General features: G+C 49.9%; 1 protein-coding gene across 2 annotated transcripts in view; it reads right to left on the minus strand.

The window, feature by feature from the left end:
- EPHX2 (epoxide hydrolase 2) overlaps window positions 1-22,770 on the minus strand; it is a 52,630-nt gene that overhangs the window by 19,178 nt on the left and 10,682 nt on the right. For both annotated transcript variants that reach the window (XR_011676848.1, XM_071417138.1), the window contains exons 4-13: window positions 21,834-22,024; window positions 17,450-17,572; window positions 12,774-12,842; window positions 11,520-11,615; window positions 10,098-10,176; window positions 8,829-8,863; window positions 7,362-7,388; window positions 6,424-6,509; window positions 5,358-5,469; window positions 526-600 (exon numbers count right to left, since the gene is read on the minus strand). Coding sequence is in view for 1 of the 2 variants with exons in the window: in XM_071417138.1 (XP_071273239.1) it covers window positions 526-600; window positions 5,358-5,469; window positions 6,424-6,509; window positions 7,362-7,388; window positions 8,829-8,863; window positions 10,098-10,176; window positions 11,520-11,615; window positions 12,774-12,842; window positions 17,450-17,572; window positions 21,834-22,024 (893 nt within the window). In the remaining variant the exon portion in view is untranslated. The remainder of the gene's footprint in view (window positions 1-525; window positions 601-5,357; window positions 5,470-6,423; window positions 6,510-7,361; window positions 7,389-8,828; window positions 8,864-10,097; window positions 10,177-11,519; window positions 11,616-12,773; window positions 12,843-17,449; window positions 17,573-21,833; window positions 22,025-22,770) is intronic.

The following is a 22,770-nucleotide window of genomic DNA, read 5'->3' on the forward strand; positions in this document are numbered from 1 at the left end:
TTGATCCCAACCCCGATCTCGATCCCATCCCAATCCAACCCCATCCCAACCCCAACCCCAATCCCATTCCCGACCTCAATCCCAATCCCATCCCCGATCCCAATCTTGATCCTGGCCTTCAACCCAATCCTGATCTCCAATCCCATTCCCAATCCCATCCCCAATCTCGATCCCGATCCCAAATCCTGAATCCCGAATCCCGATCCCAATCCCGATCCTATTCCCATTCCCAATCCCAAATCCCCATCCCAATCCCATCCCAATCCTGATCCTCAATCCCAATCCCAAATCCCAATCCCGATCCCATCCCATCCTGATCCTGTCCCTCAACCCAATCCTGATCCTCAATCCTGATCCCCAATCCCGATCCTGATCCCGATCCCAACCCCAATCCCGGTCCCAAATCCCAGATCCCGATCCCGATCCTATTCCCGATCCCATCCCCGATCCCGATCCCATTCCCGGTCCTCAATCCCGATCCCAAATCCCCGGTCCCCAATCCCCAATCCCGGATCCCGGGATCACCTCGGGCCGGGAGGATCGGATCAGGATCTTGAGGGTCCTCCCGATGTCCTTCTCCAGCTCCGCCTCCGCCACGCCCTGGAACCCCGGGAAAAACCCCAAAAACACCGGGATCGACCCCAAAAATAACAGACCTGAGATCGGGGCCGGGATCGGGATCTGGGATCTGGGATCTGGGATTTGGGATCTGGGATGTGGGATCTGGGATTTGGGGATTTGGGATTTTTTTGGGATTCAGAGTTTGGGGTTTGGGGTTTAGGATCAGGGATTCGGGATTTGGGGTTTGGGGTTTTGGATCTGGAATTTGGGGATTTTTGGGGATGAGGGATTTGGGATCTGGCATCAGGAATTTGGGGATTTTTTGGGATTCACGATTTGGGGTTTGGGGTTTAGGATCAGGGATCTGGGATTTGGGGATTTTTTAGGATTCGGGGTTTGGGGTTTAGGATGAGAAATTTGGGATTTTTTGGGGTTTAGGATCAGGGATTTGGGATTTTTGGGAGATTTAGGATTCAGGGTTTGGGGTTTAGGATCCGGAATTTGGGGATTAGGATCTGGGATTTGGGATTTTTTGGGATTCAGGATTTGGGGTTTTGGATTTGGGATCTGGGATTTGGGGATTTTTTTAGGATTCGGGGTTTGGGGTTTAGGATGAGAAATTTGGGATTGTTTGGGATTTAGGATTTGGGATCAGGGATTTGGGATTTTCTGGAATTCAGGATTTGGGATTTGGGGTTTAGGATCAGGGATTTGGGATTTTTGGGAGATTTAGGATTCAGGGTTTGCGGTTTAGGATCCGGAATTTGGGGATTAGGATCTGGGATTTGGGATTTTTTGGGATTCAGGATTTGGGATCTGGGATTTGGGATTTTCTGGGATTTGGGGATTTGGGGTTTAGGATCAGGGATTTGGGATTTTTTGGGATTTAGGATTTGGGGATTTTTTGGGATTCAGGATTTGGGGTTTAGGATTTGGGATCAGGAATTTGGGGACTTTTTGGGGTTCAGGATTTGGGATCTGGGATCCGGAATTTGGGGATTTTTTTGGGATTTAGGATTTGGATTTTAGGATCAGGAATTTGGGATTTTTGGGGTTCAGGATTTAGGGATTTTGGGGGATTTAGGATTTGGGGTTTAGGATCAGGAATTTAGGGATTTTTGGGGTTCAGGATTTGGGGTTCAGGATCATGAATTTGGGATTTCTTGGGATTTGGGATCTGGGGTTCAGGATCAGGAATTTGGGGATTTTTTGGGGTTCAGGATTTGGGGTTCGGGATCAGGGATTTGGGATTTTTTGAGGCTTCAGGATTTGGGGTTTGGGGTTTAGGATCAGGAATCTGGGATTTTTTTGGTTTTTGGATTTGGGATCTGGGATTTGGGATCAAGGATTTGGGGATTTTTGGGGATTCAGGATTTGGGGTTTTGGATTTGGCATCTGGGATTTGGGGATTTTTTTAGGATTCGGGGTTTGGGGTTTAGGATGAGAAATTTGGGATTTTTTGGGATTTGGGATTTGGGATCAGGGATTTGGGATTTTCTGGAATTCAGGATTTGGGATTTGGGGTTTAGGATCCGGAATTTGGGGATTAGGATCTGGGATTTGGGATTTTTTGGGATTCAGGATTTGGGGTTTTGGATTTGGGATCAGGAATTTGGGGATTTTTTGGGATTCAGGATTTGGGGTTTAGGAGCAGGAGTTTGGGGATTTTTGGGATTGAGGATTTTTTGGGATTTGGGGTTTGGGATCTGGGATTTGGGACCAGGAATTTGGGGATTTTTGGGGTTTAGGATTTGGGGGTTGGGATCAGGGATTTGGGGATTTTTTGGGATTCAGGATTTGGGATCTGGGATTTGGGATTTTTTTGGGATTCAGGATTTAGGATTTGAGGTTTAGGATCAGGGATTTGGGATTTTTTGGGAGTCAGGATTTGGGGTTTTGGATTTGGGATCAGGAATTTGGGGATTTTTTGGGATTCAGGATTTGGGGTTTGGGGTTTAGAATCAGGAATTTGGGATTTTTTGGGGTTCAGGATTTGGGGTTTAGGATCAGGGATTTGGGATTTTTTGGGGTTTAGGATTTGGGGTTTGGGATCTGGGATTTGGGGATTTTTTGGGGTTTAGGATTTGGGATTTGGGATCTGGGATTTGGGATTTTCTGGGATTCAGGATTTGGCGTTTAGGATCAGGAATTTGGGATTTTTTGGGATTCAGGATTCAGGATTTGGGGTTTAGGATGAGGGATTTGGGATTTTTTGGGAGTCAGGATTTGGGGTTTTGGATTTGGGATCAGGAATTTGGGGATTTTTGGGGATTCAGGCTTTGGGGTTTGGGGTTTAGAATCAGGGATTTGGGATTTTTTGGAATTCAGGATTTGGGGTTTGGCATCAGGAATTTGGGGATTTTTTGGGGGTTTAGGATTTGGGATTTGGGATCAGAGATTAGGGATTTTCTGGGATTCAGGATTTGCGGTTTAGGATCAGGAATTTGGGATTTTTTGGGATTCAGGATTTGGGGTTTGGGGTTTAGGATGAGGGATTTGGGATTTTTGGGGATTTAGGATTTGAGATCTGGGATTCGGGATCTGTGATTTGGGGATTTATTGGGATTCAGGATTTGGGGTTTAGGATCAGGGATTTGGGTTTTTTTAGGATTCAGGGTTTGAGGTTTGGGGTTTAGGATCAGGGATTGGGGATTCATTGGGATTTAGGATTCAGGATCTGGGGTTTGGCATCAGGAATTTGGCATTTTTAGGATTCAGGATTTGGGGTTCGGGATGAGGGATTTGGGATTTTTTGGGATTTAGGATTTGGGATTTTTTGGAGTTCAGGATTTGGGGTTTTGGATCAGGGATTTGGGATTTTTTGGAATTTAGAATTTGGGATCTGGGATTTGGGGATTTTTTGGGATTCAGGATTTGGGGTTTTGGATTTGGGATCGGGGATTTGAGGTTTGGGGTTTAGGGTCAGGGATTTGGGATTTTTTGGGATTTAGGATTTGGGATCTGGGAATCGGGATCTGGGATTTGGGGTTTAGGAGCAGGAATTTGGGATTTTTTGGGATTCAGGATTTGGGGTTTAGGATCAGGGATTTGGGGATTTTTTGGGATTCAGGATTCGGGGTTTTGCATTCAGGATCTGGGATTTGGGATCGGGAATTTGGGATCAGGAATTTGGGGATTTTTTGGGGTTCAGGATTTGGGGTTTGGGATCAGGGATTTGGGGATTTTTGGGGATTTAGGATTTGGGGTTCGGGATCAGGAATTTGGGGATTTTATGGGATTCAGGGTTTGGGGTTTGGGGTTTAGGATCAGGGATTGGGGATTTTTTGAGATTTAGGCTTTGGGGTTTGGGATCAGGGATTTGGGATTTTTTGGGATTCAGAATTTGGGGTTTAGGATCAGGAATTTGGGGATTTTTTGGGTTTAGGATTTGGGATTTGGGATCCGGGATTTGGGATTTTCTGGAACTCAGGATTTAGGATTTGGGGTTCAGGATGAGGGATTTGGGGATTTTTTGGGGTTCAGGATTTGGGGTTTAGGATCAGGAATTTGGGTTTTTTTGGGGTTCAGGATTTGGGGTTCGGGATCAGGAATTTGGGGATTTTTTGGGATTCAGGATTTGGGGTTCGGGATCAGGAATTTGGGATTTTTTCGGGGTTCAGGATTTGGGGTTTAGGATCAGAAATTTGGGGATTTTATGGGATTCAGAGTTTGGGTTTTGGGGTTTAGGATCAGGGATTTGGGGATTTTTTGGGGTTCAGGATTTGGGGTTCAGGATCAGGAATTTGGGATTTTTTGGGATTTGGGGTTTGGGGTTTAGGATCAGGGATTTGGGATTTTTAGGGGTTCAGGATTTGGGATTTGGGGTTTAGGATCAGGAATTTGCGTTTTTTTGGGATTTAGGATTTGGGATCTCGGATTTGGAATCAGGGATTTGGGATTTTTTTGGGATTTGGGGATTTGGGGTTTAGGATCAGGGATTTGGGATTTTTTGGGGTTCAGGATTTGGGGTTCAGGATGAGGGATTGTTTCGGGGTTCAGGATTTGGGGTTTGGGATGACGGATTTGGGATTTTTCGGGGTTCAGGATTTGGGGTTCAGGATGACGGATTTGGGATTTTTCTGGGGTTCAGGATTTGGGATTTTTCGGGGTTCAGGATTTGGGATTTTTGGGGTTCAGGATTGGGGATTTTTCGGGGTTCAGGATTTGGGGTTTGGGATTTGGGGATTTTTTTGGGGTTCAGGATTTGGGGTTTAGGATGAGGGATTTGGGATTTTTTTGGGGGTTCAGGATTTGGGATTTGGGGTTCAGGATGACGGATTTGGGGATTTTTTGGGGTTCAGGAATTTGGGATTTTTTTGGGGGTTCAGGATTTGGGGTTTGGGGTTTAGGATCAGGAATTTGGGATTTTTTGGGATTCAGGATTTGGGGATTTTCTGGGGTTCAGGATTTGGGATTTTTCGGGGTTCAGGATTTGGGATTTTTCGGGGTTCAGGATTTGGGATTTTTGGGGTTCAGGATTTGGGTTTTTTTGGGGTTCAGGATTTGGGATTTGGGGTTTAGGATCTGGAATTTGGGGATTGTTTGGGGTTCAGGAATTTGGGATTTTTTGGGGGGTTCAGGATTTGGGGTTTGGGGTTTAGGATCAGGAATTTGGGATTTTTTGGGGTTCAGGATTTGGGATTTTTGGGGTTCAGGATTTGGGGATTTTTCGGGGTTCAGGATTTGGGATTTTTTTGGGGTTCAGGATTTGGGATCTCAGATTTGGGATCAGGAATTTGGGGATTTTTCGGGGTTCAGGATTTGGGATTGTTTGGGGTTCAGGGCTGGTGTCTCACGGGCTCCTGGAAGTAGAGCTGGTACTCGAACTCGGGGATGCGGCTCAGCCTCTCCAGGGCGTCGGAGCCGGGCTCGGGCGGCCGGAACGGGGTGTTCCGAACGGCCACGGCCCTGCAGGAAACACCGGGAACGGGACAGCCGGGAGTCCGGAATTCCGGGGATTCCCGGGGGTTTTTTTGGGATTTCTTTTGGGGTTTGTTTGATTTTTTTTGGGATTTCTTTGGGGTTTTTTGGGGATTTTTTTGGGATTTCTTTTGGTTTTTTTTTTTTATTTTTGGGGGATTTTTTTGGGATTTCTTTTGGGGGCTTTTTGGGGATTTCTTTGGGGTTTTTGGGTTTTTTTTGGGATTTCTTTTGGGGTTTTTTTTTATTTTTGGGGGATTTTTTGGGGATTTCTTTGGGGGTTTTTTGGGGATTTTTTGGGGGTTTTTTTTGGATTTTTTGGGGGATTTTTTGGGGGATTTCTTTAGGGTTTTTTTTATTTTTTGGGGGATTTTTATGGGATTTCTTTTAGGTTTTTTTATTTTTTGGGGATTTTTTTGGGATTTCTTTTGGGGGTTTTTTTGGGGGGGATTTTTTTGGGTTTTTTTGGGGATTTTTTTGGGGATTTCTTTTGGGGTTTTTTTGATTTTTTTGGGATTTCTTTTGGGTTTTTTTTTTTTTTGGGATTTCTTTTGGGGTTTTTTTGATTTTTTTGGGATTTCTTTTGGGGTTTTTTTGGGGGGGGTTTTTTGATTTTTTTGGGGATTTTTTTGGGATTTCTTTTGGGGTTTTTTTTTGGGGGGGTTTTTTTTTGGTTTTTTGGGGGATTTTTTTGGGATTTCTTTTGGGGTTTTTTTTTATTTTTTGGGGTTTTTTTGGGATTTCTTTTGGGTTTTTTTTATTTTTTTGGGATTTCTTTTGGGTTTTTTTTTTTGGGGGGGGGATTTTTTTGGGATTCCTTTTGGGGTTTTTTTTTTTTTTGGGGGGGGATTTCTTTTGGGGTTTTTTTTTTGGGATTTTTTTTTGTTTTTTTGGGGATTTTTTTGGGGTTTCTTTTGGGGGTTTTCGAGTTCCCGGCCTCACCGGATGCGCTCGGGGTAGAACAGAGCCAGGTTCCAGGCCATGGCCCCGCCCCAGTCGTGGCCAATCAGGATCACCTGCGGGATTCCCTGCGGGGAGGAGACAAATCCCCAAAAAATCCCCCCAAAAAATCACCCGAAACCCCCGAAGGCGCAGACACCAAAAATCCCAAATCCCGGAAAAACCAGAATCCCGAAAATCCCAAATCCCCAAAAATCGCAGATCCCAAATCCCAGAAATCCCAAACCACCCAAAGGCCAAATGCCAGATCCTAACCCCCAAAACCCCAATTCCAAATCCCAAAAATCCCCAAAACCCAGATGCCAAATTCCAACCCCCAGATCCCCAATCCCAAATCCCAAAAAAACCCAAATCCCAAAAGTTCCAAATCCCAAACGCCAGATCCTAAAGCCCAAAATCCCAAATCCCAATTCCAAATCCCAAACAAACCCCAAAAATCCCCAAAACCCCTGAAATCCCCAAAGTCGCAGATCCCAAATCTGAAACACCAAATCCCAAATCTCGAAGAACCCAAATCCCAAAAATCCCAAATCCAAATCCCAAAAATCCCAAAAGTCCCAAAAATCATAAAAATCCCAAATCCCAAAAATCCCAAGCCCCCCAAATCCCAAACATCAAATCCTAAAGCCCAAAACCCCAACTCCCAATTCCAAATCCCCAAAATCCCCAAAGTCACAGATCCGAAAAATCCCCAAATCCCAAAACTCAGATCCCAAATCCCAAAAATCCCAAATCCCAAAAAACCCAAATCCCAAAAAATCCTGAAAATCCCAAACCCCCCAAATCCCAAACCCCAAAACCCCAAATCCCAATTCCAAATCCCAAAAATCCCCAAAAATCCCCAAAAATCCCCAAAAATCCCCAAAATCCCAGATCCCAAACCCCAAAAATCCCAAATCCCAGAAATCCCAAATCCTCACCAGTTTATCCAGGAAAGTGATGAAATCCTGGGAAAAGGATGGGACCGGGATCAGCGGGGTCAATGGGATTGGGCCCCGTTGGGATTGGGATCATTGGGGTCAGATTGGGATCAATGGGATCAACGGGATCAATGGGAACGGGATCAGCGGGATCGGGATCAGGCCCCATTGGGATTGGGATCATTGGGGTCAGATTGGGATCAATGGGGTCAATGGGATCAGATCGGGATTGGGATCATCGGGATCAGATCCCATTAGGATCAGGATCATTGGGATCGGGATCAGGCCCCATTGGGATTGGGATCAATGGGGTCAGATTGGGATCAATAGGATTGGGATCACATCGGGATCGGGATCACTGGGGTCAATGGGATTGGGATCATTGGGATTGGGATCAGGCCCCGTTGGGATCGGGATCAATGGGGTCAGATTGGGGTCACTGGGATTGGGATCAGATCGGGATTGGGATCAGTGGGGTCAATGGGATTGGGATCAGTGGGATCGGGATCAGGCCCCGTTGGGATCAGGATCAGTGGGGTCAGATTGGGGTCACTGGGATTGGGATCACATCGGGATTGGGATCAGTGGGTCAATGGGATCACATCAGGATCATTGGGATCATTGGGATCGGGATCAGGCCCCATTGGGACTGGGATCATTTGGATCAGATCCCATTAGGATTGGGATCAGCGGGATCGGGATCAGGATCAGAATGGGATCAATGGGGCCAATGGGATCAGATTGGGATCATTTGGATTGGGATCACATCGGGACTGGGATCATTGGGATCAGATCCCATTGGGATTGGGATCAGTGGGATCGGGATCAGGATCAGATTGGGATCAATGGGGCCAATGGGATCAGATTGGGATCACATCGGGATTGGGATCAGCGGGATCGGGATCAGAGTGGGATCAGATTGGGATCAGCAGGGTCAGGGTCAGATCCCATCAGGATTGGGATCAGTGGGATTGGGATCAGGATCAGAGTGGGATCATTTGGATTGGGATCACATTGGGACTGGGATCATTGGGATCAGATCCCATCAGGATTGGGATCAGTGGGATCGGGATCAGGATCAGAGTGGGATCATTTGGATTGGGATCACATTGGGATTGGGATCATTGGGATCAGATCCCATTAGGATCACATTGGGATTGGGATCAGTGGGATCGGGATCAGGATCCGAGTGGGATCAGATTGGGATCAGCAGGGTCAGGGTCAGATCCCATCAGGATTGGGATCAGTGGAATTGGGATCAGACCCCATTGGGATCACTGGGATCAGATTGGGATCACTGGGATCATTGGGGTTCATTGGGATCTCATTGGGATCTCATTGGGACCATTGGGATCCCCTCAGGATTGGCCCCTCCCAGCCCAGGAATCCCCAAATTCCCCAAAATTCCCCAAAATTCCCCAAAATTCCCCAAAATTCCCCATTCCCCCAACCCCCCCCCCCGCTCACCTTGCAGATCTGCTCCTGGGAATATTCCGAGATCTCTGCCGAGAGAAAATTCCCACAGGTTCTTTTCCAGGAAATTTTTTCCAGGATTCTTTTCCCCATTTTTTACCTCCCCCCCCAATTTTTTTCCAGGATTTTTTCCCAATTTTTTCCCGGCCGTTATCAATTCAATTCCCATTGGTTTTAATTCCCGTTATCAATTCCCATTGTTATTAGCTCCCATTGTTATCAATTCCCGCCGTTATCAATTCAATTCCCATCCCTATCAATTCCCACCGTTATCAATTCAACTCCCGTTGTTATTAATTCCCATTGTTATCAATTCCCATTGTTATCAATTCAAATCCCGCCGTTATCAATTCCCACTGTTATCAATTCCCATTGTTATCAATTCCCTTCCTGCCGTTCGTTATCAGTTTCCCTGCTGTTCGTTATCAATTCCCTTCCCATTGTTATCAATTCCCATTGTTATCAATTTCCGCCATTCGTTATCAATTCAATTCCTGCCGTTATCAATTCCTGCCGTTATCAATTCCCATTGTTATCAATTCCCTTCCCACTGTTATCAATTCCCATTGTTATCAATTCCCACCATTTGTTATCAATTCAATTCCCAATGTTATCAGTTTCCCGCTGTTCATTATCAATTCCCGCCGTTATCAATTCCCATTGTTATCAGTTCCCTTCCTGCCACTGTTATCGATCCCTGTTGGTTATCAATTCCCGCCGTTGGTTATCAATTCCTGCCATTGTTATCAGCTCCCTTCCTGCCGTTGGTTATCAATTCAATTCCCATTGTTATCAGTTCCCTTCCCGCCATTGTTATCAGTTTCCCGCCGTTGGTTATCAATCCCCACCATTGGTTATCAATCCCCGCTGTTGGTTATCAGTTCCGTTCCCACTGTTTGTTATCAATCCCCGCCATTGGTTATCAGTAGGTTCCCGCCGTTGGTTATCAATCCCCACCATTGGTTATCAATCCCTGCCGTTGGTTATCAGTTCCCTCCCCGCCGTTGGTTATCAATCCCCACCATTGGTTATCAGTTTCCCGCCGTTGGTTATCAGTTCCCTTCCCACTGTTTGTTATCAATCCCCGCCGTTGGTTATCAGTAGTTTCCCGCCGTTGGTTATCAATCCCCGCCATTGGTTATCAGTTCCCGCCATTGGTTATCAGTTCCCCCCCCCCGCTGTGGTTTATCAGCAGTTCCCCCCCCCCCCCCGCCCCATGGTTTATCAGCTGCAGTTTCCCCCCCCCGCAGTTCCGTCTCTCACCGCTGGGGGCGCTGCTGTCCCCGTACCCTTTCATGTCCAGGGCGAGCACGCGGAACCCGGCCCGGGCCAGGGGCACCAGCTGGGCAGGGGGAGGGGGGAACCCACAGCGTCTGAGAGGGGGCAGCGCCCCGGGATCCCCCACGGATCCCCACAGATCCCACCCGATCCCCACAGATCCCCGGGATCCCCACAGCCTTGGAGGGGGGAGCGCCCAATCCTGGGATCCCCCCCAGATCCCGCCCGATCCCCGCACATCCCGCCCGACCCCCAGGATCCCCGGGATCCCCGCACACCCCGCCCAATCGCGGGGATCCCCACAGCCTTGGAGGGGGGAGCGCCCGATCCCTGGGATCCCCCAGATCCCACCTGATCCCCACACACCCCGCCCGATCCCCGGCATTCCCAGCACATCCCGCCTGATCCCTGGGATCCCCACAGATCCCCGGCATTCCTGGCCCCACACACCCTGCCCGATCCCCATGATCCTCCCAGATCCTGCCCGATCCCCGGGATCCCTGCAGATCCCACCTGATCCCCAGCATCCCCAGCCCATCCTGGCCGATCCTGGGATCCCGCACACCCCGCCCTATCCCCGGGATCCCCACACACCCTGCCCGATCCCCGGCATTCCCGGCACATCCCAGCCAATCCCCGGGATCCCCGCACATCCCGCCTGATCCCTGCACATCCCACCCGATCCCAGGGATCCCCCACACCCCGCCCAATCCCCAGCATTCCCGGCACATCCCAGCCAATTCCTGGGATACCCGCACACCCCGCCCGATCCTCGGGATCCCCACAGATCCCCGGCATTCCCCACACATCCCAGCCAATCCCCAGGATCCCCCACACCCCGCCCGGTCCCCGGGATCCCCATACACCCCACCCAATCCCCGCAGATCCCACCCAATCCCTGGGATCCCCGCCCGATCCCTGCACATCCCACCCACCCATCTGATCCCCGGGATCCCCCCAGATCCCCGGGATCCCCGCCTGATCCCAGGATCCCCCACACCCCAGCCAATCCCCTGGGATCCCCCCAGATCCTGCCCGATCCCCGGCATTCCTGGCACACCCCAGCCGATCCCCAGGATCCCCGCACACCCCACCTGATCCCCGGGATCCTGCCCAATCCCCAGGATGCCCCACACCCGGCCCAATACCCAGGATCCCCGTGCACGTCCCGCCTGATCCCCGGGATCCCCGCACATCCCAGCCGATCCCTGGGATCCCCCCAGATCCCCAGCATTCCTGGCACACCCCAGCCGATCCCCAGGATCCCTGCACATCCCGTCTGATCCCTGGGATCCCACCCAATCCCCGGCATTCCCGGCACATCCCAGCCGATCCCTGGAATCCCAGCACACCCCGGCCGATCCTGGGGATCCCGGGATCGCTTTGGGATGGGCTCTGGGCCCTGACCTGGTAGCGCCAGGAGAGCCAGGACTCGGGGAAGCCGTGGCACAGGCAGAGGGCGGGGCCCACGCCCAGCTCCACAAAGTGCAGCCGCACCCCGGGCTGGGAGGAAAACCAAACATGGAAACCACAGGAGTGGGAATGGAAACCACGGGAATGGGAACCACGGGAATGGGAATAATAAACCACGGGAATGGAAACCATGGGAATGGGAATGGAAACCATGGAAATCCAGCCTGGAATCCCCAATCCCCATGGATCCCAGAAGATCCCAAATCCCGACGGATCCCAGCCCGTGTTCCCGTGTTCCCGTGTTCTTGTGTTCCTGTGTTCCCGTGTTCCTCCCATGTTCCCCTGTTCCCATGTTCCCTTGTTCCCATGTTCCCCCCATGTTCCCGTGTTCCCCCCATGTTCCCGTGTTCCCCCCATGTTCCCGTGTTCCCGTGTTCCCATGTTCCTGTCATGCTCCCATGTTCCCGTGTTCCCGTGTTCCCATGTTCCCATGTTCCCCCCATGTTCCCATGTTCCCGCGTTCCCATGTTCCCATGTTCCCATGTTCCCATGTTCCCATGTTCCCATGTTTGTTCCCATGTTCCCATGTTCCCGTGTTCCCCTGTTCCCATGTTCCCGTGTTCCCATGTTCCCCCCATGTTCCCCCCATGTTCCCATGTTCCCCCCATGTTCCCGTGTTCCCATGTTCCCGTGTTCCCATGTTCCCGTGTTCCCCTGTTCCCATGTTCCCGTGTTCCCATGTTCCCGTGTTCCCGTGTTCCCGTGTTCCCGTGTTGTTCCTATGTTCCCCTGTTCCCCTGTTCCCATGTTCCCGCTGTTCCCGTGTTTGTTCCCGTGTTCCCGTGTTCCCATGTTCCCATGTTCCCGTGTTCCCGTGTTCCCATGTTCCCGTGTTTGTTCCCGTGTTCCCCTGTTCCCGTGTTCCCGTGTTCCCATGTTCCCCCATGTTCCCATGTTCCCATGTTCCCCTGTTCCTGTGTTGTTCCTGTGTTGCCATGTTCCCGTGTTCCCATGTTCCCGTGTTCCCATGTTCCCGTGTTCCCGTGTTCCCATGTTCCCGTGTTCCCCCCATGTTCCCGTGTTCCCGTGTTCCCGTGTTCCCATGTTCCCGTGTTCCCGTGTTCCCGTGTTCCTCCCATGTTCCCCTGTTCCCCTGTTCCCGTGTTCCCCCCATGTTCCCGTGTTCCCACGTTCCCGTGTTCCCCCCGTGTTCCCATGTTCCCCCCGTGTTCCCCCCGTGTTCCGTACCCGGATCTGGACCATTCCGTGCCCGACCTCGTCCGGAGTCACCGGCTCCAGATCCTCCAGGCCCAGCAGCTGCCGGGACCATTGGGGAATTTTGGGATTTGGGGCATTTTGGGATCGGGGGTTTGGGGAATTTTGGGATTGGGGATTTGGGGATTTTTGGGATTTGGGGATTTGGGGATTTTTGGGATTTGGGATCGGGAATTTGGGGATTTGGGATCAGAGATTTCAGGATTTGGGATTTCGGGATTTGGGGATTTTTGGAATTGGGGATTGGGGATTTGGGGATTTTTGGGATTTGGGATCAGGAGTTTGGGGATTTTGGGGATCAGGGATTTGGGGGATTTGAGGATTTTGGGGATTTGGGGATTTTTGGCATTTGGGGCATTTGGGGCATTTGGAGATTTGGGGATTTTTGGGATCAGGGATTTGGGAATTTTGGGGATTTGGGAACAGGGATTTGGGGATTTGGGGATTTGGGGATTTTTGGGATTTGGGATCACGGATCAGGGATTTGGGATTTGGGATCGGGGGTTCGGGGATTTTGGAGATTTGGGGATTTGGGATCGGGGATTGGGGATTTGGGGATTTTTGGGATTTGGGATCAGGAGTTTGGGGATTTTTGGGATTTGAGGATTTTGGGGATTTGGGGATTTTTGGGATTTGGGGCATTTGGGGCATTTGGGGCATTTGGGGATTTGGGGATTTTTGGGATCAGGGACTTGAGGATTTTTGGGATTCGGGATCAGGGGTTTGGGGAATTTGGGGATTTGGGGATATTTGGGATTTGGGATCAGGGATTTGGGGGATTTGGGGGATTTGGGGATTTTGGGGATTTTGGGGATCAGGGACTTGGGGATTTGGGGATTTGGGATCGGGGATTTGGGATGAGGATTTTGGGATCGGGGATTTTGGGACTTTTGGGATTTGGGGATTTTTGGGATTTGGGATCAGGGATTTGGGGATTTTGGGATTTCAGATCAGGGATTTGGGATTGGGGATTTGGGACCAGGGATTTGGGGATATTTAGGATCCTGTGCGATTTGGGGATTTTTGGGGCATTTGGAGATTTGGGGATTTTTGGGATCAGGGACTTGAGGATTTTTGGGATTTGGGATCGGGGGTTTGGGGAATTTGGGATTGGGGATTTGGGGATTTGGGATTGGGGGTTTGGGATCGGGGATTGGGGATTTGGGATCAGGAGTTTGGGGATTTTGCGGATCAGGAATTTGGGGGATTTGAGGATTTTGGGGATTTTGGGGATTTGGGGATTTTTGGGATTTCGGATCGGGGATTTGGGGATTTGGGATCAGTGATTTCGGGATTTGGGGATTTGGGATCGGGGGTTTGGGATCAGGGATTGGGGATTTGGGAGTTGGGATCAGGGATTTGGGATTGGACTTGGGATGAGGAATTTGGGATCGGGGATTTGGGGATTTTTGGGATCTGGGATCAGCGATTTTGGGATTGGGGGTTTGGGGATTTGGGGATTTTTGGGATTTGGGATCAGGGGTTTGGGGAATTTTGGGATTTGGGGATTTGGGGATTTTTGGGATCTGGGATTTGAGGATTTTTGGGATCAGGGACTGGGGATTTGGGATCGGGGATTTGGGATCGGGGATTTGGGGATTTTTGGGATTTGGGATCAGGAGTTTGGGGATTTTGGGGATCAGGGATTTGGGGATTTGAGGATTTTGGGGATTTGGGGATTTTTGGGATCAGGGATTTGGGGATTTTTGGGATTTGGGATCAGGGATTTGGGGATTTTTGGGATTTGGGATCAGGGGTTTGGGGATTTTGGGGATTTTGGGATTTGGGGATATTTGGGATTTGGGATCAGGGATTTGGGGCATTTGGGGATTTTTGGGATCAGGGACTTGGGGATTTGGGGATTTGGGATCGGGGGTTTGGGATGAGGAATTTGGGATCGGGGATTTTGGGACTTTTGGGATTTGGGGATTTTTGGGAGTTGGGATCAGGGATTTGGGGACTTTTGGGGATTTGGGGATTTGGGATTTGGGATCAGGGATTTGGGGGTTCTTGGGATTTGGGAATTTTTGGGATTTGGGAATTTTTGGGATTTGGGAATTTTTGGGATTTGGGATCGGGTATTTGGGATGTGGGATTTGGGACCAGGGATTTGGGGATTTTGGGATTTCAGATCAGGGATTTGGGGATTTGGGGATTTGGGATTGGGGATTTGGGACCAGGGATTTGGGATTTGGGGTTTGGGGATTTGGGGATTTTTGGGATTTGGGATCACGGATCAGGGATTTGGGAATTTGGGATCAGGGATTGGGGATTTGGGATCGCGGATTTGGGGAATTGGGATCGGGGATCAGGGATTGGGGGTTCGGGGATTTGGGATCGGGGGTTGGGGGTTCTTGGGATTTGGGAAATTTTGACATTTGGGAATTTTGGGGATTTTTGGGATTTTTGGGGATTTGGGATCAGGGATTTGGGCATTTTTGGGGATTTGGGATCAGGGATTTGGGGATTTGGGATCGGGGGTTTGGGATCAGGGGTTTGAGGATTTGGGATCTGGGATTTGGGGGTTCTTGGGATTTGGGAATTTTTGAGATTTGGGAATTTTTGGGATTTGGGAATTTTTGGGATTTTTGGGATTTGGTATCAGGTATTTGGGATCCAGGATTTGGGATCAAGGATTTGGGGCTTTTTGGGATTTGGGATCGGGGGTTTGGGGATTTTTGGGATTTGAGGATTTTGGGGATTTGGGGATTTTTGGGATTTGTGGCATTTGTGGCATTTGGGGCATTTGGGGATTTGGGGATTTTTGGGATCAGGGACTTGAGGATTTTTGGGATTTGGGATCAGGGATTTGGGGAATTTGGGGATTTTGGGATTTGGGGATTTGGGGATTTTTGGGATTTGGGATCAGGGATTTGGGCGATTTGGGGCATTTGGGGATTTTTGGGATCAGGGACTTGGGGATTTGGGGATTTGGGATCGGGGGTTTGGGGAATTTGGGGATTTGGGATCGGGGGTTTGGGGTTTGGGACTTTTGGTGTTTGGGATCAGGAATTGGGGGTATGGGATTTGGGATTAGAGGTCTTGGATCAAGGATTTGGGGTTTGGGATCAGGGATTTGGGGATTTTGGGATTTGGGATCAGGGATTTGGAATCAGGGATTTGGGGATTTTTTGGGGATTTGGAGTTTGGGATTTTTTGGGGATCTGGGGAGTTGGGATTTTTTTGGGATTTGGAGTTTGGGATTTTTTGGGGATCTGGGGAGTTGGGATTTTTTTGGGATTTGGGATTCAGGATCAGGGATTTGGGGATTTTGGGGATTTGGGGATTTTGGGGTTTGGGATCGGGGATCTGGGGTTGGGATTTAGAATCAGGGATTTGGGAATTTGAGGTTTAAGATTTGGGATTCAGGGTTTGGGATCTCGGTTTTGGGATCTGGGATCTGGGATTTTGGATCACGGATTTGGGGATTTTGGGGATTTGAGGATTTTTAGGATTTCAGATTGGGGATTTTGGGGATTTGGGGGATTTGGAGATTTGGGGATTTTGGGGATCAGGGATTTGGGGATTTTTGGGATTTGAGATTGGGGGTTTGGGGATTTGGGGGATTTGGGATCAGGGATTTGGGGATTTTTTGGGGATTCGGAGTTTGGGATTTTTTGGGGATCTGGGGAGTTGGAATTTTTTTGGGATTTGGGATCAAGGATTTGGGATCAGGGATTTGGGGATTTTTGGGATTTGAGATTGAGGGTTTGAGGAAATTTGGGATTTGGGATCAGGGATTTGGGGATTTTTGGGGATTTTTGGGGATTTTTGGGGATTTTTGGGGATTCGGGATTTGGGATCAGGGATATGGGATGACAGATTTTGGGATCGGGGATTTGGGGATTTTTGGGATCTGGGATTTTGGATATTTTGGGGATTCAGGACTTGGGATTTTTTGGGATTCGGGATCTGGGATTCGGGGATTTGTGGGATTTGGGATCGGGGATTTGGGGATTTTGGGGATTTGGGGATTTGGGGGATTTGGGGATTTTTGGGATTTGGGGATTATTGGGATATGGGATTTGGGGATTTGGGGATTTTTGGGATCTGGCATTTTGGATTTGGGATTTTTTGGGGATTTGGACTTTGGGATTTTTTGGGGATCTGGGGAGTTGGGATTTTTTGGGGATTTGGGATTCGGCATCAGGGATTTGGGATTTGGGATCAGGGATTTGGGGATTTTAAGGATTTGGGGATTTTTGGGATTTGGGGATTTTTGGGATCTGGGACTATGGACATTTTGGGGATTCAGGACTTGGGATTTTTTGGGATCTGGGATTCGGGGATTTTTGGGATTTGGGGATTTGGAATCAGGGATTTGGGGATTTTTGGGATCTGGGGATTTTTGGGATTTGGGGATTTGGAATCAGGGATTTGGGGATTTTTTGGGATCTGGGATTTGGGATTTTTTGGGGATTTGGGGAGTTGGGATTTTTCGGGATTTGGGGATTTTTGGGATCAGGGACTTGGGGATTTTTGGGATTTGGGGATTTTTTGGGATTTTTGGGATCAGGGTCTCCTCCCAGCCCAGCCCCCTCAGCGCCCCCACCCCAGGCCCCTCTGCCCCCATGGGACCCCAGGGAATTCCCCAGCCCCATGGGATCCCAGCAGGGCCCCGGGATGGGAATTCCGGGATTTTCCCGTGCCTGGATCCCGGTGAGCTCCTGGAGCTCCCTCAGCGCCGCCTCCGTGTCCCGGCCCAGCACGGCGGCCGCGCCCAGCGCCCGCGCCGCCACCACGGCCGCCTCCCGCGCCTCCACAAACACCACCTGGGAAACAACACCGAGAAAAAACACCAAAAAAACAACAAAAAAACGGGAATTTCGGGATGGTGGTGGTGGCATCTCCCGGGGGCTTCACATTCCCGGGAATAGCCAAGGATTTGGGGGATGGACAATTCCAAATTTTCTGGGTTTTTTGGGATTGTGGTGGCATCTCCCGAGGCTTCCCAACCCTGGTACCACCCAAGGATTTGGATGACAGAAAACCCCAATTTTTCCATGATTTTGGTGGCATCTCCTGAGGTTTCCCAACCCTGAGAACATCCAAGGATTTGGATGATGGAAAACCCCAATTTTTCCAGGATTTTGGTGGCATCTCCCGAGGTTTCCCAACCCTCAACACCCAAGGATTTGGATGACGGAAAACCCCAAATTTTTGGGATTGTGATGGCATCTCCCGGGGCTTCCCGCCCCCGGTACCACCCAAGGATTTGGATGATGGAAAATCCCAAATTTTTGGGACTGTGGTGGCATCTCCTGGAGCTTCCCAACCCCGGTACCACCCAAGGATTTGGATGACAGAAAACCCCAATTTTCCAGGATTGTGGTGGCATCTCCTGGAGCTTCCCAACCCCGGTACCACCCAAGGATTTGGATGATGGAAAACCCCAAATTTTTGGGATTGTGGTGGCATCTCCTGGAGCTTCCCCAACCCTGAGAACATCCAAGGATTTGGATGATGGAAAACCCCAATTTTTGGGATTTTGGTGGCATCTCCCGAGGTTTCCCAACCCTCAACATCCAAGGATTTGGATGACGGAAAACCCTGAATTTTTGGGATTGTGGTGGCATCTCCCGGGTCTTCACATTCACAGGAATATCCAAGGATTCAACCAAGGATTTGTGGGATTGGAAAATTCCAAATTTTCTGTTCTTTTGGGATTGTGGTGGCATCTCCTGAGGCCTCAAATTCCTGGGAAGACCCAAGGATTTGGGGGATGGACAATTCCAAATTTTCTGGGTTTTTTGGGAGTCTGGTGGCATCTCCCAGGGCTTCACATTCCCAGGAACATCCAAGGATTCAACCACGGATTTGCGGGATTGGAAAATTCCAATTTTTTTTGATTTTTGGGATTGTGGTGGCATCTCCCGGGGCTTCACATTCCTGGGAAGACCCAAAGATTTGGGGGATGGACAATTCCAAATTTTCTGGGTTTTTGGGATGGTGGTGGCATCTCCCAAGGCTTCAAATGCCCGGGAACACCCAAGGATTTGGGGGATGGACAATTCCAAATTTTCTGGGTTTTTTTGGGATTGTGGTGGCATCTCCCGGAGCTTCCCAACCCCGGTACCACCCAAGGATTTGGATGACGGAGAACCCCAAATTTTTGGGATTTTGGTGGCATCTCCCGAGGTTTCCCAACCCCGACAACATCCAAGGATTCATCCAAGGATTTGAGGGATGGACAATCCTCATTCCCAGATTTTTTCCAGGATTGTGGTGGCATCTCCTGGAGCTTCCCAACCTTAACAACATCCAAGGATTTGGATGATGGAAAACCCCAAATTTTTGGGATTTTGGTGGCATCTCCCGAGGTTTCCCAACCCTGAGAACACCCAAGGATTTGGATGATGGAAAACCCCAATTTTTGGGATTGTGGTGGCATCTCCTGGAGCTTCCCAACCCCGGTACCACCCAAGGATTTGGATGACAGAAAATCCCAATTTTCCAGGATTGTGGTGGCATCTCCCAAGGCTTCCCAACCCCGGTACCACCCAAAGATTTGGATGATGAAAAACCCCAAATTTTTGGGATTTTGGTGGCATCTCCCAAGGCTTCCCAACCCCAAGAACATCCAAGGATTTGGATGACGGAAAACCCCAAATTTTTGGGATTTTGATGGCATCTCCCGGAGCTTCCCAACCCTCAACATCCAAGGATTTGGATGATGGAAAACCCCAAATTTTTGGGATTTTGGTGCCATCTCCCGAGGTTTCTCAACCCCAAGAACACCCAAGGATTTGGATGACAGAAAACCCCAATTTTCCAGGATTGTGGTGGCATCTCCTGGAGCTTCCCCAACCCCGGTACCACCCAAAGATTTGGATGACGGAAAATCCCAAATTTTTGGGATTTTGATGGCATCTCCTGGAGCATCCCAACCCTGACAACATCCAAGGATTTGGATGATGGAAAACCCCAAATTTCCAGGATTTTGGTGGCACCTCCCGAGGCTTCCCAACCCTGAGAACATCCAAGGATTCATCCAAGGATTTGAGGGATGGACAATCCTCATTCCCAGATTTTTTTGGGGGGATTTTGGTGGAATCTCCTGGAGCTTCCCATCCCTGACAACACCCAAGGATTTGGATGATGGAAAACCCCAATTTTCCAGGATTGTGGTGGCATCTCCCGGGGTTTCCCAATCCTCAGAAAATCCCAAGATTTGGGGGATGGCCAATCCCTCATTCCCTGGAATTTTCGGGATTGTGGTGGCATCTCCCGGGGCTTCACATTCCCGGGAATATCCAAGGATTCAAGCACGGATTTGTGGGACTGGAAAATTCCAAATTTCCTGGGTTTTTGGGATTGTGACGGAATCTCCCAAGGCCTCAAATCCCTGGGAAAACCCAAAGATTTGGGGGATGGACAATTCCAAATTTTCTGGGTTTTTTTGGGATTGTGGTGGCATCTCCCAGGGCTTCACATTCCCAGGAACATCCAAGGATTCATCCAAGGATTTCTGGGATTGGAAAATTCCAAATTTTCTGGGTTTTTTGGGATTGTGGTGGCATCTCCCAGGGCTTCACATTCCCAGGAATGTCCAAGAATTCAACCACGGATTCATGGGATTGGAAAATTCCAAGTTTTTTTGATTTTTGGGATGTGGCGGCATCTCCCGAGGCTTCACATTCCCGGGAATGTCCAAGGATTTGGGGGATGGAAAATTCCAAATTTTCTGGGTTTTTTTGGGATTGTGGTGGCATCTCCCAAGGCTTCACATTCCCAGGAATACCCAAGGATTCATCCAAGGATTCATGGGATTGGAAAATTCCAAACTTTTTTGATTTTTGGGATTGTGGTGCCATCTCCCGGGGCTTCACATTCCCGGGAACACCCAAGGATTTGGGGGATGGAAAATTCCAAATTCTTTAGATTTTTGGGATTGTGGTGGCATCTCCCAAGGCTTCCCAACCCTGACAACACCCAAGGATTCATCCAAGGATTTGAGGGATGGACAATCCTCATTCCCAGATTTTTTCCAGGATTGTGGTGGCATCTCCTGGAGCTTCCCAACCTTAACAACATCCAAGGATTTGGATGACAGAAAACCCCAAATTTTTGGGATTTTGGTGGCATCTCCCGAGGTTTCCCAACCCTCAACATCCAAGGATTTGGATGATGGAAAACCCCAATTTTTCCAGGATTTTGGTGGCATCTCCCGAGGTTTCTCAACCCCAAGAACATCCAAGGATTTGGATGACGGAAAATCCCAAATTTTTGGGATTTTGATGGCATCTCCTGGAGCATCCCAACCCTGACAACATCCAAGGATTTGGATGATGGAAAACCCCAAATTTCCAGGATTTTGGTGGCACCTCCCGAGGCTTCCCAACCCCGACAACATCCAAGGATTCATCCAAGGATTTGAGGGATGGACAATCCTCATTCCCAGATTTTTTTTTGGGATTGTGGTGACATCTCCTGGAGCTTCCCAACCCTGACAACATCCAAGGATTTGGATGATGGAAAACCCCAAATTTTCCGGGATTTTGGTGGCATCTCCTGAGGCTTCCCAACCCTGACAACATCCAAGATCTGGGAGATTCCCAACCCCCCATTCCCAGATTTTTTCTGGGATTGTGGTGGCATCTCCCAAGGCTTCCCATCCCCAAGAACATTAAAGGATTTGGAGGACGGAAAACCCCAAATTTTTGGGATTTTGATGGCATCTCCTGGAGCATCCCAACCCTCAACATCCAAGGATTTGGATGACGGAAAACCCCAATTTTCCAGGATTTTGGTGGCATCTCCCAGGGCTTCCCAACCCCGACACCACCCAAGGATTTGGATGACAGAAAACCCCAATTTTTCCGGGATTGTGCTGGCACCTCCCAAGGCTTCCCAACCCCGGTACCACCCAAGGATTTGGATGACAGAAAACCCCAATTTTTCCGGGATTTTGGTGCCATCTCCCGCGGTTTCCCGCCCCGGTACCCCCCCTGCCGCGCTCCGGGCCATTCCCACCCCTCCATTCCCGGGATATTTCTGTGTTTCCCCCCGGCCCGGCCTGGCCGGTGCCGTCACCTCGTGCGGCGGCGCCCCCAGGGCGCGCAGGGCGCAGGCGAAGGCCTCGGGCTGGGGTTTGGCGGCGCCGATCCGGCAGGATTCCAGCACGGGCCGGAAGCGGCGCCGCAGCCGCTCCTGCAGCGCCCCCCAGAGGCGGCGCCGGGCGCTGTCGTCCAGCCAGGCGTCGGCCAGGACGCACGGCTGCACTCCTGGACAGGGGAGAGAACGAATGAACGCGGCGGGAATCGGCACCGACGGAGACGCCGCCGGCCCCAGCATTCCCAGAATTGCCGGAATTGCCGGAATTGCCTGGTCCGGGTGGCCGCCCTCAGCGGCCGCCATTGCCAACGTTACAAACGCGGCATTCCCAGCATTGCCAGCATGCCCAACATTCCCAACATTCCCAACATTCCCAACCCAACGTTCCCAACATTCCCAAGGTTCCCAGACAAAACATCCCCAAGGTCTCAGACCCACCATTCCCAACATTCCATCCCCACCATCCCAAACATTCCAAACCCAACATTCCCAACATTCCAAACCCAATGTTCCCAACATTCCCAAGGTTTCAGACCCACCATTCCCAACATTCCATCCCCACCATTCCCAACATTCCAGACCCACCACATTCCATCCCCACCATCCCCAGCATTCCGAACCCACCATTCCCAACATTCCCAAGGTTCCCACACCAAACCTCTCCAAGGTTTCAGACCCAACGTTCCCAACATTCCAGACCCACCATATTCCATTCCCAACATTCCAAACCCACCATCCCCACCATTCCCAACCCAACATTCCCAACATTCCAAGGGTTCCAGACCAAACATCCCCACCATTCCCACCATTCCATTCCCACCGTTCCCAACATTCAGGACCAACCATTCCCAAGGTTCCAGACCAAGCATCTCCAACATTCCATCCCCAACACTCCCAACATTCCAAACCAAACATT

Source organism: Agelaius tricolor, unplaced genomic scaffold (genome assembly GCF_023055355.1).
Source record: "Agelaius tricolor isolate 1412-34295 unplaced genomic scaffold, bAgeTri1.0.p SCAF_68, whole genome shotgun sequence".
NCBI classification, from domain to species: domain Eukaryota; kingdom Metazoa; phylum Chordata; class Aves; order Passeriformes; family Icteridae; genus Agelaius; species Agelaius tricolor.